Source organism: Quercus robur, chromosome 11 (assembly GCF_932294415.1).
Source record: "Quercus robur chromosome 11, dhQueRobu3.1, whole genome shotgun sequence".
Taxonomy (NCBI): domain Eukaryota; kingdom Viridiplantae; phylum Streptophyta; class Magnoliopsida; order Fagales; family Fagaceae; genus Quercus; species Quercus robur.
This window is the reverse complement of record NC_065544.1, coordinates 12,746,983-12,762,841: the sequence shown is the minus strand read 5'-3', so window position 1 is coordinate 12,762,841 and position 15,859 is coordinate 12,746,983. Positions and strand designations below refer to the sequence as shown.

Genomic DNA, 15,859 nt, shown 5'->3' with positions numbered 1-15,859 from the left:
AAAATGTTTGACAGTAAGCATTTACACTTCTCATCTGACCCTCGTAATGTCAGACTTGGATTAGCTGCGGATGGGTTCAACCCCTTCGGAATTATGAGTACTAGTCACAGTACGTGGCCTGTCATGTTGGTCCCGTACAATCTCCCACCTTGGCTGTGCATGAAACGGTCATCTTTGATTCTATCATTAGTTATTCCTGGTCCTACCTCGCCAGGGATTGCTATAAATGTGTACTTGGAACCGTTAGTAGAAGAACTAAGGGAGTTATGGGATGTTGGAGTACAAGCATACGATGCATCTTCAAAAGAAGTATTCCAATTGCGTGCAGCATTGATGTGGACCATAAATGATTTTCCTGCATACGCAGATTTGTCGAGTTGGAGTACCAAAGGTGAGTTGGCGTGTCCTTGTGCCGTGAAGACCGAGTCTTGATATTTGAGAAATGGTCGCAAATTCTGTTACATGGGACATCGGCGATGGTTGGATGTTGACCACGATTTCCGCAAAGATGGTATGTCATTTGATGGATCTATTGATACTCGATTGGCTCCTGAACCACCAGTCACATCTGACATTATTGTGGAAACTGAACATTTACTTGGACGTTGTCTAGATAGGAAATGTCAACTTGCTTACAAAAAAAGGAAGAGAAGGGAGGCAGACCAGAGTGGTTGGAAGAAAATGAGTATATTTTTTACCTTGCCTTATTGGGAGGATCACAAGTTGCGACACAATCTTGATGTGATGCATATAGAGAAGAATGTGATGGACAATATACTAAGCACACTGTTGAACTTGAAGGATAAAACGAAGGATAATTACAAGGCACACCTTGACTTGGCGGACATGGGGATAAGGAGTGAACTCCACCTACAACGAAAAAGTGATGATCAGTATACCATACCGGCTGCATGTTTTCATATGACTTCATCGGAGATAGATGGTTTCTTGCAAGTTTTGAAGGATGTAACAGTGCCCGATGGGTACGCTTCCAATATCTCACGCCGTGTGAATATGAAAGAACGCAAGATTTCTGGTTTGAAGAGTCATGATAATCACATATTGATGCAGCAACTTTTTCCCATAGCATTACGTGGGTCTTTGCCATCTCATGTTAGTAGGCCTTTGATAAAGTTAGCTTGCTTCTTTAGAGAAATTTGTTCCAAAACCCTTATGGTTTCAGATATTGTGACTAGTGAGGCAGAGATTGCAGTGACATTGTGTGAATTGGAAAAGATATTTCCTCCATCCTTCTTTACAGTGATGGTACATTTGGTCATGCACTTAGCTACTGAAGCTAAGATTGGTGGTCCAATGCACTACCGTTGGATGTATCCCATTGAGAGGTAAGATGTGTGTAATATTATTGATCAACTTCCAGTTTCATGTGCGTGTTCGAATTACCATTGCCAATCATTAATCTTATCATTCCTTTATAGGTACCTCTCACGTCTTAAGTCTTACGTACGAAATAGAGCTGCTCCGGAAGGGTCTATTGCTGAAGGATACATAGTAGAGGAGTGCTTAACATTCTGTTCACGGTATATGGAAGGAGTGGAGACTATATTCAATCGACCCACCAGGATGATTGAGGAGTCAACGGGGGTGGTTTCGATCATGACACTAAACAATAAAGAGTGGACCCAAGCCCATCGCTACGTTTTATTTAATTCTGAAAACATCAACCGCTTTCGTGAGTAAGTATTACATATACAAATATAATTGCACGTCAATCCAATGTACGTAAGGTCTATTAACCCTAATACAATTGCCTGCACAGGATGCACAAAAGATTGATAGAGGATGAACTTCGAAAAGGCCACAATTGTAACGTTTCCGATGCCATTATATATAAGCACCACATGGAGAAGTTTTGTACTTGGTTTGGGGGTCACGTACGTATGACATTTTCAACTTATTAAACTTGTAACACTGTCTCAACCATGATTAACTGTACTGATATGAATTATTTTATTTTGGCCAACTGATGTTAGGTGATGTCCCTCACTGGTGCTGATAAGGAAAGGGAGGGAGTTAGTGATACCCTTGTTGCATTGTCCAAATGGCCGTATATTTATGTAAAGCGGTTCAAGCATTATGTAATAAATGGCTTAAAATTTAGGAGTGTAAATGATGAGGCAAATAGGAAAACGCAGAATAGTGGAGTTAGTGTGGCTACTGATGGGGGCAATACTTACTATGGTATTTTAAGTGATATAATTTAGTTGAATTATTCTGACAATATCAAACATGTGTTATTCAAGTGTAAATGGGTTCATGACCAACATAGGAGAGGATATAGGACTGATGAATTTGGGTTTCCTATGGTAAACTTTACACACTTCATACATGGTGGGGATAAAATGATAGATGAACCATACGTCTTGGCATCTCAAGCTACACAAGTTTTTTATGTGGAAGATAAAAGGCACAAGGATTGGTATGCTGTTGTCAAAACTAAAGCTAGGGACGTGTTTGATGCTGGTGTTGGTCCCCAACGTGAGGAGGATGACATATATAGTTTTTCTGAAAATGTTCCCTACAATATAAGTAGTAATGAGGTTGTGAGTGACAACCTTCGTTGGGCTCGGGATGATCTAGAGGGAATGACAATTGATGCCTCCATCATTGCTGAAAGAGATCTTCATGGAGTAAACAATGAAGATGAGTTTATTGACGATGAGTCTGACAATGAAGATGACAACAAGGATGAGTACACCGAGGATGAGTAGTGTAATAATTTAGTAGTGTATTATGTGTTTGGATGTTACAGTTGTTAATGAAAACGTATTCATTCATGAATTAGTTGGAATGCCTCTATGTAATATTTGTTGAATTTGTTAATTCCTCTTAATATTGTTAATTCCTTTAATTTTTACTTATGATGTATCCAATTCCTTCCCCTCTTCGCTATTGGATTTGAAATTCATTTCTTATGAACTTGGATATATGATCGTGTGGTGTTAGGGTTTCTTTTCGTTGTGGTTGTAGTGTTTGGCAAAGAGAAGCTCTTAAACTTGGATAGGGTAGTTTATATATTGTTAGATATTAAAATAAGTTATTTTACCCAAATACTGATATGGCTAGGATTGAAACCATTATTCCGAAACTAGGTTTATATCATACCATATAGATTCGAACCAACTATCATGTTAAGAAATAGGTATGGTTAGGATCGAAACTAGTATTCCAAAACTAGGCTTAGGTCATACCATATTGATTTGAATCAACTATCACGATAAGAAGTAAGTATGGGGAGCTAATCCACTCGAGCCTAGTCCTAGTTCAAAAAGGAACACCTGTACAAGTGAATATACCTACCTCTCCAAATATACACACTCAAATCACCTTCGTTTTGTTCACCAATGCAATACATTGTTTGAGCTTAGCGTGTCTAATAATCGAGCTTAAGCTTGTGATTAGATTTGACTTGTTTGCAAACAAACGTTTCCAAGCAGTGTTTTTCGCAACTGTTAATATCAGTAGGCTCATCTACAGTCAAACCTAAACACACACCAAGATTGAGTTTGACAATGAGTTGGCGCGTGGATATCACTGCATCCCTTCTGCTTGTGGTTGGGGTGACCTGTTTTAATTTTTTTATACAGAGGAGTCAGTGTTGAGGTTCTTGACCCAATAAAAAAATGGAAAAATGAAACTGACTGTTGGTTTTCTACACAACCTTCCTCTAGAAAATATACTCGCCACGCTCTTCTGTAAAGCGTGTGTAGTAAACAAAGCCCTCTTCTGGGACCTGCCCAAATGGATTTTTCCACTTATGGTGATTTCTACAATTTTACGCTCTTTTCACTGGCACCATAAATGGAAGAGCACTCATATAAAGTCTCGTAAAAATTAATAAACAAACAATGTCAATTTGAACTTTGGCCCATTTTTGTAAGTGAAAGTTTGGTTCACCCCATTAAGCTCATATTTAACCCTTTTAATTAGTTCATTGATTAATTTAATTAGTACTGGGCCTGCTGGCTTATAATCAGTGTACAAGTGGTGGTCAACTTTAATCCATCCAAACATGTGGGTTTGTGTTATTGATTTTCTGATTATGGAAAGACTAATATGTTATCATGTGATCATAACAGAAGAGATATGGCATTTACCAAAAAATTATATTTTGCTATTGGTGTCATAGCTGTTAAGCTTCAAAGTCATAGGATACTATAGAAGGAAAGGATTTAAAGCAAGCTCTTCCAATCCATGACTAATTATGTTTTTATTTTCACTTTGATACACTGTCATATCATGGCTTTAACAGCATTTTCTCTTTCAAGATATTTATATTAATTTATTTTTGAGGACTCATGTTTAATGTGTATATCATTTGGTGGGGACATTGTAAAAAATAAAAATTTAAAAACATAACCTCATCTTTTAAAGTAATTTTTATACAAGACTACCGTGCACTATTATGATGATTGAAGGTAAATGTTAAACAATTATTTTTACATTAATTCATCACTTCAAAGTTGTGGTGATATTAATAGAAACGTTATGTCTCTAGACTCTTTTTTCTTTTTGATAATTTGATAGCTAAAAAGAGATTTGAATTATGTACGTATTTGTTAGAAATATCAAGAAATGTAAGTTAAATTACAAAATTTTTATAATAATAGCCTCATTAAGGACTCGATAGTACATATGGCACTGCTTATTGTTGCTACATAACATGGGGTTGATGAGAATAGACCAAAAAGACTCCCTTTCTTTTATTTATTTATTTTTTTTTAGTTACAAGGCAACGACCATGACTTTCTCCTCTAAAAATCATCAAAACCCAATTTCAAAAATTTTCTCTTGGAAACATTTTCTCTTCATATTCACTAGGAGAAAAACTGTCTTTCTTTTCGGATCACGAATTTATTAGCCCTAAGGTTTTTTGTAGGGGGGTTATTAGCCCTAAGGTCTTTTTTTAGGGGGATTATCATCATAACTATAGGGTAGTTTGATCATAATTATGTCGCACTTATTTATAATGTCATTTTTGAAATTTGGATCAAATGATGTTGATTTTGCCAATTGCGTTCTTCAAATGCAGATATAGATTGACAATGATGGTAACCAGCAAGACTATAGATTAAAGAACCCGTGTATTAGGCAATTTGCTTCGCACTAAGCTCCCCTCCAATCAGCCAAGACTATGCCTATTGGCTAGAAATACCTTTTTTGTCTCCGTTTTCCGTGAAACACCCTATCTCTTCGGCATCTTTGGAATGCCCTATCATTTCTCTCTCTTTACCAAGTCTGATATTAGAAAATAATCATGGCAGTTTTTGTAAATATTTTTTGTTTTACCTAACCAACTTTATAATATGCCAATCCAAACTTTATCTTTTTTTTTTTGGATAATTAGGTTGATTAGGAAAGAGATTTGAATCTTAAATGTCTTATTTGAAAACACTAATTGAGTTATGAGACTCTTGACAATTTTAATTGAACTTAAAACTGAGAGATATAAATCAATTTGAACCGAGCCAAGTATACATGTGTAAGTTCTTAAAGTTCGGCTGATCAAGCTTAAATTTTTCTGTCACGAATTATCTATGAACCTGATTACAGGAAAGTGAAATAGGCATGTCTTGCCAGGTTAGGTCATATAGCCTTAATTCAAATTGGGTATGTACTAAAACATGATCCCACTCCTCCATATTATTGTAAAAACAATTTCTGAACAATTACAGTACTCTCAATAAACAACATGCCAATATTAGACATTTATAGGATCATAGTGGTCAGACTTTCGGTATTAACTAGTTTAATATGAATGCTTTTGATTAGAGTGCCTTTTCCATTTGTGGCCTACTGTTCACAATTTTGCTATAAATGGAGGATTTTTTTATTTTTTATTTTTTTCAGTTTACCAATTGAAAACCGTAATAAAGAAAAATCAACAACCAAAACCTCACCCGTTCATTAAGTAATTAGCTGTATCTAGGGACAACAGTACTCACTGCTAGCTAGGACCATATGACAAAAGCTTATATAAATTTTTTTTTTTTTTTTTTGAGAAGAAAAGCTTATATAATTTTAATGTAATAATGGCATGAGGTAAGCTGATTACATCACCATCCTTAACTTGTTCTTTGATATTTATGGGCCCATTTTATTGTGTCCTTCATTAAGTCATTACCCCAATTATGTTGCATGAAACATTCCACCCTTTCTCCAAGTCTGATGGTGGATAGTACTCATCCTATAGCTGAACGAGTCTTGAATATCTTATTATTAGATATTTTTGAAAGTTGAAACCCCTATAGAAAGGGACATTCTAACCAAAGACATAAGCTGCATACATACAGACAGAAGACAGACAGACCCTACAGCAGATGATGGAACCACAGTGGGTGGAGACTAGAGAAGAAGAGAGAAACCTTTCTTTCTTCCCAAACATCATTAAAATTGAAAACCCATTTATCACATGTCAAAACACTTGATTTTTTGTACCTCAGTTGCTTATAACATGCAGTACAAGCCAACTGTCTAAACCCACCAACACAAAAAAGGTGTCATTAAAAACATAGACGTCAAAAGCAAATTAAAATTTTCCTTTTTCTTTTTCTTATTTTGAATTTACATGACTTGTAGCAGATTGTAAATATACCAAAGTCTAGCTTTTTATTGGTTCATTTATGGGGGTTTTAAAATCATCTTTAATATCTTACCTTCATGATCTTAATTACCATAGGTCCTCACCCAGCTCAATTCTAACAAAAATTGCGACATTTAATATAAAGTTTTCTTCTGGCTATCTTGGTGCACACAACGTGTATATGGTTGAATTATTGTAAAGGGTGTCAGAACCCAAAAATGTTTCACTTACATTTTATGCAATTGATTGTTGTCTATAATTAACAGTTTTTTTGTTTTGTAAAGTTGTTAGACGCAGGAATGGGTAAGAAACGCCGATTGCCACTTGTAGAAGTCGGCGAAGGACCCTCGAGTTCACGACAGAGAGGGGAGGAGCTACAAGCCGCCCATACTAGTGATGCTGGGTCACAACCCACAGGTAGTTTACATATCTTGAAATGTAACGTTTGATATTTATTACTGTTGTAACTAATTTTTCGGTCGTTTGCTGCAGGAATGGAGAGGGACCATCCATTGACAATTGTGCAAGTTGGACAAGGTTCATCACGCTCACGAGACATCATGCAGGAGGAGTTAAGGGCCGCCTATGATGCTGAGCACGCAAGATGGGAGGAAGGAGATGATGATGATGATGATGAGACACAGCCGCCTTCTGCAGGTAGTTATTCGTACAGTGTAAATTATTCTTAGGGTAACACTTTTATGTTTGCTGTTTATGACTAAACACTCTAACCACCTATATCTTTAACCTTATGTTTATATGGTTTCAATTTTTTAGTAGTTTTGACTTGATACATACTTTAATTATTCAAGTAAAATGAAATTTACTAATTGAATGAATTAAAATTCACACAATGATCCAAAAATTTAAAATGTATAAATAAGATTAACAATTTTTTATCTCTTTTGGTTCACTAAAGTTCCTTTTTTTTTTTTAATAAAAAATAATTCAATAGGAGAAGTTAAAGATTTTGAGACATGAAGAATTTCAAACATTACTACCTCTTCCCCATCTTGCAATTGTAATAAGGTACCTGATATAGCTCCCTTCTTCGAATGCGTTAAATGATGTCTCATGCTTCCTTGCGCTCTTGTGCATTAGAAATTTCAATGATTTTTAAGATTGAGTCATCTAACTGCACTTTCAGAGAAACTATGTCAGTGCTGTAAAGTAAAACCTAGAAGTTTGATGATAATGTGTAAAGTTCAAACCGTCCAAAATTCTGCTGGTTGATGAATTGGTGATGCAATTTGAAGAAAATCATTTGCTTTTAATAGAGCATCAACAACCATGAGTTCTATTGCCTAACAAAGGATCACTGTCAAATTTAATTCATTAAGTGTTCAAATACAGATTAAAGACATCTATGCTGGAACTACTATTTTGAAGTTCCACATTAACAAATGTAGTTGGGATTTCATGACCCAACTATTCAATTCTTGGATTATAACATTAGTATTCCAAACAACCTAAAGCATAGTTTCTGGCAGCAACCACAAACTTATATTGGCATGAGAAGAGAACCTACCTTATAGCCTTAAACACCTGCCAATACTCTCCCATGAAAATGAAGACAATTGAACCTTTCATTTTTAATTGAGGAGACTCAAAGCAAAGAAGCAGACAACTAAGATAGCTTAGCTCAGTTGTACATCTCCACAAGAAGATGATATAGGGTCAACTATAAATATATATATATATATATATATATATATATATATAAAATAGAAATTCATTAATTATTACAAACAACTGTACATTGGAGGCATTAAGCTTTGTACACAGGGTGGAGTCTCCTCCAATTACATATAATAGCCAACAAATTTAAAGCAAATGACAGAGGATTCTAATCCATACTATCATATTCCAAAAAAATAAAACAAAAACCAAAAGGTTTAGACCATTTTTTGTGATGCTATACTATTTCTTACTTATCACCAAATTTTGTAGATGCATTACTCCTAGGTTGGTGGATTGAACAAATTTTGGTAAGTGAATTCTATTATTTATTTTACCTTGCCATTTTCTGAAGTTTCCAGTGTTGCTTAAATTTTGTACGTATCAGTGTAAGACTTGTGCTGATTATCAAAAATTAAAGTGCAATATTTGTGCAGAGTGCACATCAGAAATCTAAGTCATACGCTTAAAAAACTATTCCATAATTATGTTCATTATAATATTTTTCAACAAGCTAATAAAACCTATAAGCATATGTAAATGAGTTGATGTGCTGTAGCAAATTTTAGACTTCCTAACACAATTCTTGTTTCATTAACTCCAAATACAAATACAAATCTCCCTCTTCCCTCACTAAGCTTGAGAAAACTCTTAATTTTATTTTTCATTTTATCATAAAAAATTTCTGAAAATATATTTTAAACTACTGCTCTTACTACATTTTAATTAACTTTTCCCTTCTGTTTCTAAGAAAAAAAAAAAAAACACACTTTTCCCTTGTAAAAATGTGCAGTTCGCACAGTATAGAAATCAGTTTTTAATTTTATGATGGATATATTTAGATCTAAACAAAAGAACACAATTAATGTTGGGGGGACATTACCTTATGTAATGGTAAAGTCACGGGGTGGTCACAGGGGCGGCACCAAGTGAAGATTAGGGGGTTGAAAACTTTAAATAAACCATCTGAGCTGGCCAAAAAAGAAAAAGAAAAAGAAAAAAAGTATAAGAGCTAAATAAAAAAAAAAAGAATTATGTATAATATTTTTAAAATATTTTTTTGACCCTTTGAAATAAAATTTTGAACTCCTGATCCCAAACTTTTTTAAATTCAACAGATAAAATGAGCTTAAATATGATTATCTAGACAATATCTTAGCATTTTTAAACATTAAATGCAAAAAGCCCAACAAAAACCAATTTGATCTAAAATCTAGGGGAAAAAAATAGTAAGCCCAACATCAAAAGTAGAAAATTTGTTGACCTTAAACTTCAAGAAAATTTTCTGTATGGTTCTCTGCTTTTGAATTTCTTCTTTCCTTCTTTGTATTCTGCTTTCATGTCTTGGTATTTAGCTTATGCTTCTACTCCTTTTATCTTTCATTTTTTTTTTTATGCTCTGTTGATGCTGTTTTCAAATGGGTTTTCTGGTTGGTTTGTATGAAGGGATTTTTCTTGGTATCTGATGGAGTTTTCAGTGTTGGGTTTACAGTGACTATTTTTGGGTCTTCCTGAGAATTGTTAAGGGTTTGACAGTGGGGTTTTGGCTGTAGTTCCAGTGGGATTTTTCTTGGCTTATTCTAGGATATTTGTAGTGAGAGTTTTGGAGGATTTGCTGGGTTATTTTCAGTGGGGGTTGAGATTGTCGATTTTGGGGTTGATTTTATGGGTTAAAATAGGGATATTTATGGTTCTATTTGGGTTTGCAAGGGCATTGTTTTTGGGTATTTTTGGTGGTGTTCTTGGCTGGGAATTTGGGTGTTTCTCTATAAAGTTTGTAGGGGTTTAGAGCTGGGTTTTTGGTTGGATTTCTATATGATTGAGGGATTCTTGCAGGTTTTGTTTGTGAGAAGGTTTTTTTGTGTATTTTCTGGGTTTTGATAGTTTTTGTAGTGTGTCTGGGAGTTTGGGTGTTTCTCTGTGGAGAGGGTAGAGATGTGTGTGAAAAATATTGAGGAAACTTGATTTGCATGGGAGGCCTTACTTATTTTTTAGTAAAAGATGGTGAGGTCGCGTGGGATGGGAGATCGCTTTTTCTTTGGCATTTGGCCAGCTTGCAATTTGTTGAGGGTATGGAAAATATTTGGTTGTGCATGGAACCAAATTGGCTGTGCAAACTTGGGGGTAAGGACAAAATTTTTTAAATCTTCTCCTAGATGGGTTCTAGAAGAAGTGAGATTTAGGGAAATGATCCAATTAAGTACCACCACTTGACATAATTAGGGACCAAATCGATTTCAAATGTGCACTTCTTTAAGCAATTAATAAAAAGCAAAGCCTAAAATGGTGATGACCCGAATTTTTTTTTTTTTGAGAAACGGTGATGACCCGATTTAATAGAATTGGACTTGTTCCTTGGAAAAGTAAATGAATTTCTAAGGAACACAAACTCCAATAAAATTGGACTCAATAAATATAGTGGCACACATTTCATGCAAAATCAAGTAATACTAAGAAGGGAAATGGTAATGAGTGTCCTTAAGTAAATTTTACTAAACTTCTTTGGAGTTTGGGTTAATATCAACTAAGTTCAACACTTTTAAAAACAACTAATTCGGTCTCTAAAGGATATTTTTATTCCTAACTCCATTTAGCACAGTTACTTTTATCTCATATTCTGTTCACTGTGGATGTGTAACGTCCTTGTCATCAGAGAAAAAACAAAAAGAAAAGAGGGGGTCAAGTCAGATTTTTAGTTCGCACGTGCCCCCCACCTAACACCACTCCCCATCACTCATTTTCACCCACCTCTCTTCTCTCTTTTGGCTGGCTGTCTCTTTTTTGTCTTTCATTTTCTTTCTTTTATCTTTACTTAAACACACACACACACACACACACACACACACACACACTCACTTCCACACTCACCCACCGGCCTCCACTCCAAAGCAATCAATCCTCACCATCATTTTTTCGACAAGATCACCGGAAAAATACTTAGGAACCCCAAAGCATCTTCATCACTTTATTTGAGGTAAAAGTTCTAATTTCTTTTGATGGGTATTATGTTCTTGTTTGAGGTTATTTTACCCAAGCTGTAATAATGATATTCATGTGATTTACGAGCTTTGGAAATGATATTCAACTTGGCTGTGCATGTACATGACACTGGCAGTAATGGTGTTACCAATATTATAGGTATTATGGTTGAATTATATGCAACTTACATATATTTTTTGGATAAAAACAGATTTTTATTTTTGAAAGGGATAAAAACAGCTTTTAGATAGAGACATCGACTTATTTGTTATTATCAGTTTCTTTAAGTATCAAAATGTCCACATTTACAAAGATCACATATATCATGTTAGTTGAGCACTTGAGCTATATACAGTGACTTCTCTGTAATTGTGAACTTTGAAATTTCATTCTCTCTAATAATGGTTTACTATATGCAGACGATTTGGTCCAAGAAACCGCACCATCCAATGATGGGCGTGCAGAAGATTCAGTTCGGGAAACCCCAATATCCAATAATATAAATAAAAAACGTGGAATAACGCTAATGCAGCGAATATGGGCTCTTCCACCGAAAAAGAAACTTGTATGTGGGTTAAATGGGAGCATGCAACCGGTTGGGGAAAGCGGGCAAACATTCAAAAGGTGGTTGGGCACCTTATGCATCTGCCGCAACTATTGCCCACTTATGCCTGCTACTTGGACGCATGTCGACCGTAAATGCAAAGAAGACGCCTGGGTAGAGATAGAGGTTGTATCAAATTAAGCTACTTTTAATTGTTTTGTATAGTCGTGTATGTGCTAAATGGCATTTTCAGTAGGGTGAATTATTGCACTATGCTAACTCAATTTTTGCATTTCAGAAAAAGTGGATCATTGACCCAGAAATTATCAGACCAGCTAATCAAATGAACTGGGCAATGCACTTATTAGGGGAGTTGAGAAGGAACCGAAGGAGTAAGTTAAAAAAAAATGCTACCCAAAAGATGCGTTAAAAGAAGATGTTTATGAAAAGAAGCCATCTTGGGCTGACGAGCAGGACTACCGCGCACTAGTTGACTATTGGTTTGATTCTAAAACGAAGGTTGCGCTATTTTCTTGCTCTATTATCTTTTAGTGGTAATATACATATGATGGGGTATTTGGATATACCGAGTACAGTGTTTTAACTGATTTGTTTGTTTTAATTTGTTGGCGGGAATGTGTAAAGGAATTAGTGGATACGAACAAGAGAAGTCGTTCGTTTCAGACGGATATAGCGAGGACAGGGCCTATAAGTTTTGCACAAACTGCTGACAATATGGTAAGAAATGCATTATACAACAACTAGCCAAGTTTTAATGCTCTACTATTTTAATTGAACTTGTGACATATTGGTGGTATCAATAAATTCTAGTTGTATTTATTTATTTATTTTGTTGTTGAAAGAACATGGTCGATTCGAATTCATGGAAATTAAAATAGATTTTGTCGGCGTGAGTTTAGCATTGAGGAAGGGCTTGCATGGAGATGACAGTAATGGTGGCAATGCCCAACGTTGTCGTAGGGTCCAAACTAAGCAATCCACAATTTCATTACTGTAATAATATAAACTTCTTGGTTTAGAAATAATCAATATTAAAAAATCACAAAAGAGTTTCCGTACATATTGTTTGGTTGAATTAAAATTATTATGTGTGATGAATCTGAAGAGTTTGAAGAAACTAGTTTACTGATCATATGCACAGTGTTGGGGTAAGGAAGACTTGGCTTTTTTGCATGTTTATGACTGTTAATAGACATTTCTTGTGATGTTTCCTGTTTTTGATTAGTGATTTCATTAATATTTATGTTTGCCACTTTGTTAGCAAGAGTTTGGTTTGGTATATAGCAATTGGGATGCATATAGGCAGGGGGTTGTAGCTGCGTTTAAAACGTGGCTATAGAGTAATTGTAAAAATATTTAGGGGGTTGTAGCTGTGTTTAAAACGTGACTATAGACAAATTCTAAAAATAGTTAGGGGGTTATAGCCGCGTTTTAAACGTGGCTATAGGTAACAGATATAACCACATTTAAGAAACGTGGCTATAGTTGTGGCATATAGCCGCGTTTTAAATGCAGTGAAAATGTCTTCAAAGCTGTCTACGATATGCTATGGCCACACTTTTTCAAACGTTACCTCTTATAAAATGGCTATTTTATTAAATCAAAGGGCAAGAGTGTTGGTACCAAAAACCGCTTGATACAAAGCATTCACATGAAGAAAACAACTCGTCTTTTTGAACGTAATAAACTACATGTTTACGGAATTTGTTTTATGGTTATATTGCATGTTATGTTCCAAATTCCATTTGCATGTCGATTGCCGCTTCATATCACCAACATAAATTTTCACTATTGTAATGAGACTGTTGAATATGATGTAGGCAAAAGAAAGCGGCCAAGCAGTGGAGCGTGCAGATGTTTTCATAAAAGCATACTGCACGAAAGATGGGACTCCTATTAGTAATGAAGTGTGAGACAAGATTGTAAGCCTATATCATAACCAATTTATTTTCTAATTTGTGCGTGAAATGTTTATAGCAAATAATATGTTATTTGGTTCTTATATGAAAACAAGATAAAATGAAAGAAATTTTAGACAACGGGGGCAAACTAGTAGGAGACCATCGCGATGGAATTCTCTGGGCAAAAGATGATGCGTTCGCTCAAGTGATGGGCAAAGAACGTTTTGGACGTGTCCGTGGGGTCAGTTTTCGACCAACCCCATCAGGAAGAAGTGGGTCCAACCTTCCATGTGTGCCTGGGCCGTCGTCCACTGAAACGGCCCAACGAATGACTGCATTGGAAAATTCGATGAAGGACCAACTTGCTGACTCAGAGCAAAGGCATCAGCAGCAACTGGCCGAAGCAAAGCGGGAGTCAGATGCACGGCATGAGCAGCAACTAGCCGAAGCACTGGCCGAAGCAAAGCGGGAGTCAAATGCACGGCATGAGCAGCAACTGGCCGAAGCAATGCGCGAATCAGAAACACGGCATCAGCAGCAGTTGGACGAAACAAAGCGGGAAATGGCCGATGCAAAGCGGAGAATGGATGAAATAGTAGCCTTCTTACAAAAGAACATGCCAGTCAATTTAAGTTTAAGCGGTTATTCAGGTAATACAAACTTTGCGTTTAATTTAATGAAACTTGCATGTTTATTGCAATATTATGTGCTACTAATTTTGCGTATATAATATTTTCAGGATAGCGCTACATCATAGTGAGGACTCTTCGTGGACTCTTCATGGACTCTTCATGTATAATTGTTTGGATATTCGGAATATTGTAAACATGATTGTAATATTGTGTCAAATGGACTATACACTCTTCGTGGACTCTTCATGTATAGTTGTTTGGATATTTCTTTAGAGAAAATTAATGCTTGAGAAAATTCTTACTTGATATTTTATTGGAATTCTGGGTTGTTATTAGAGATATTTTGTTGAAATTTTGTATGTTTGACAGGTTTGTAAAAATCTGCCCAGAAAAAGGAAATAAGAAGGAAAAAAAAAATACTATAGCCACGTTTTTAAAACGTTAAAAACGTGGCTATAGACCAATTCATAATAAGAATTCGGGGGCCTTAGGCCGCACTTAAAACGCGGCCTAAGGTTGTAATCTTGGGCCGCGTTTAAAACGCGGCCTAAGAGCAGAACCTTAGGCCGCGTTTTAAGACCTGAACCTTAGGCCACGGTTAAAACGCGGCTTAAACGAGTGTCACAGGCCGTCACAATGGGAGGTATGGCCACACTTTTTAAACGCGGCCTAAGGTTCAACCTTGGGTTGTGTTTTAAACGTGGCCTAAGGTTCAACCTTGGGCTGCGTTTAAAACGCGGCCTAAGGTAAAGGCTTAGGCCGCGTTTTAAACAGGGCTATAGGACCCGGGCTTGGGCCGCGGTTAAAAAGTGCGGCCATAGGACCATCAGTCCTATAGTCACGGGTTTTAGGCCACATTAGAAACCGTGGCCTAAAAAAACGTGGCTATAGGCTATAGCCACGTTTTTTTGCCATATAGCCGCGTTTTAAAAACGCGGCCAGAGGACCTTTTTTTTGTAGTGAGTTCGGCTGGCATAAAAGAGGCAAGAGATTCAAATGGATAATGCTAGGGTTTTTTTTTTTTTTTTGGGTGTGGATTATAACCGATAATGCTAGTTTATCAATTATCAACAACAAATACATCTTTATTCAATACCAAAGTATCACATAAACATATTAATAGATTACTATCCACTAATATTAAAAATGAGAGATAAATCATGGAGAAAAGAAAAAATCCCATAATAAAGCAGGAGAGAGCAAGTTTTTTTTTTTTTTTGTGGGGGGTAGAAAAGAGAGAAAGAGTTGATAAGAACAAATAAGTTGTTTCTATCTCAAATATTTTTGCAATTTAGTGCAACCTACTTGATGCACCCACAACTTTTAAGCCCAACTTTTATTATATAGTATATGATATTATATGAGGGGATGTGGCCAATTGATGCCCCTTTATGTGTTAGAAGCTCTATTAATTGTGTGAACTTTATCCATGCCAAATCAGCATGGGTAAGTTTTTAATAAATTACAACTTATTCATGTTTCTAGAAGCAATTATTTGCTT

The 15,859-nt window shown here is 35.8% G+C and overlaps 1 protein-coding gene across 1 annotated transcript; it reads left to right on the top strand.

Moving 5' to 3' along the window:
* Positions 1-7,145: 7,145 nt before the first annotated feature.
* On the top strand, positions 7,146-13,748 carry LOC126706062 (uncharacterized). The gene is made up of 5 exons (XM_050405321.1): positions 7,146-7,261; positions 11,680-11,990; positions 12,103-12,323; positions 12,450-12,542; positions 13,646-13,748. The coding sequence occupies exons 1-3, from the start codon at positions 7,165-7,167 to the stop codon at positions 12,232-12,234; spliced, it is 540 nt and encodes a 179-aa protein (XP_050261278.1). The 5' UTR covers positions 7,146-7,164; the 3' UTR covers positions 12,235-12,323; positions 12,450-12,542; positions 13,646-13,748.
* The last annotated feature ends 2,111 nt before the right edge of the window (positions 13,749-15,859 follow it).

Bases quoted from the DNA above. Each gene is read 5' to 3' on its own strand.
- LOC126706062 (XM_050405321.1), top strand. From the start codon at position 7,165: ATGCAGGAGGAGTTAAGGGCCGCCTATGATGCTGAGCACGCAAGATGG. The intron at 7,262-11,679 runs GTAGTTATTCGT...TACTATATGCAG, and splicing joins GACACAGCCGCCTTCTGCAG to ACGATTTGGTCCAAGAAACC. The intron at 11,991-12,102 runs GTTGTATCAAAT...TTTGCATTTCAG, and splicing joins ACGCCTGGGTAGAGATAGAG to AAAAAGTGGATCATTGACCC.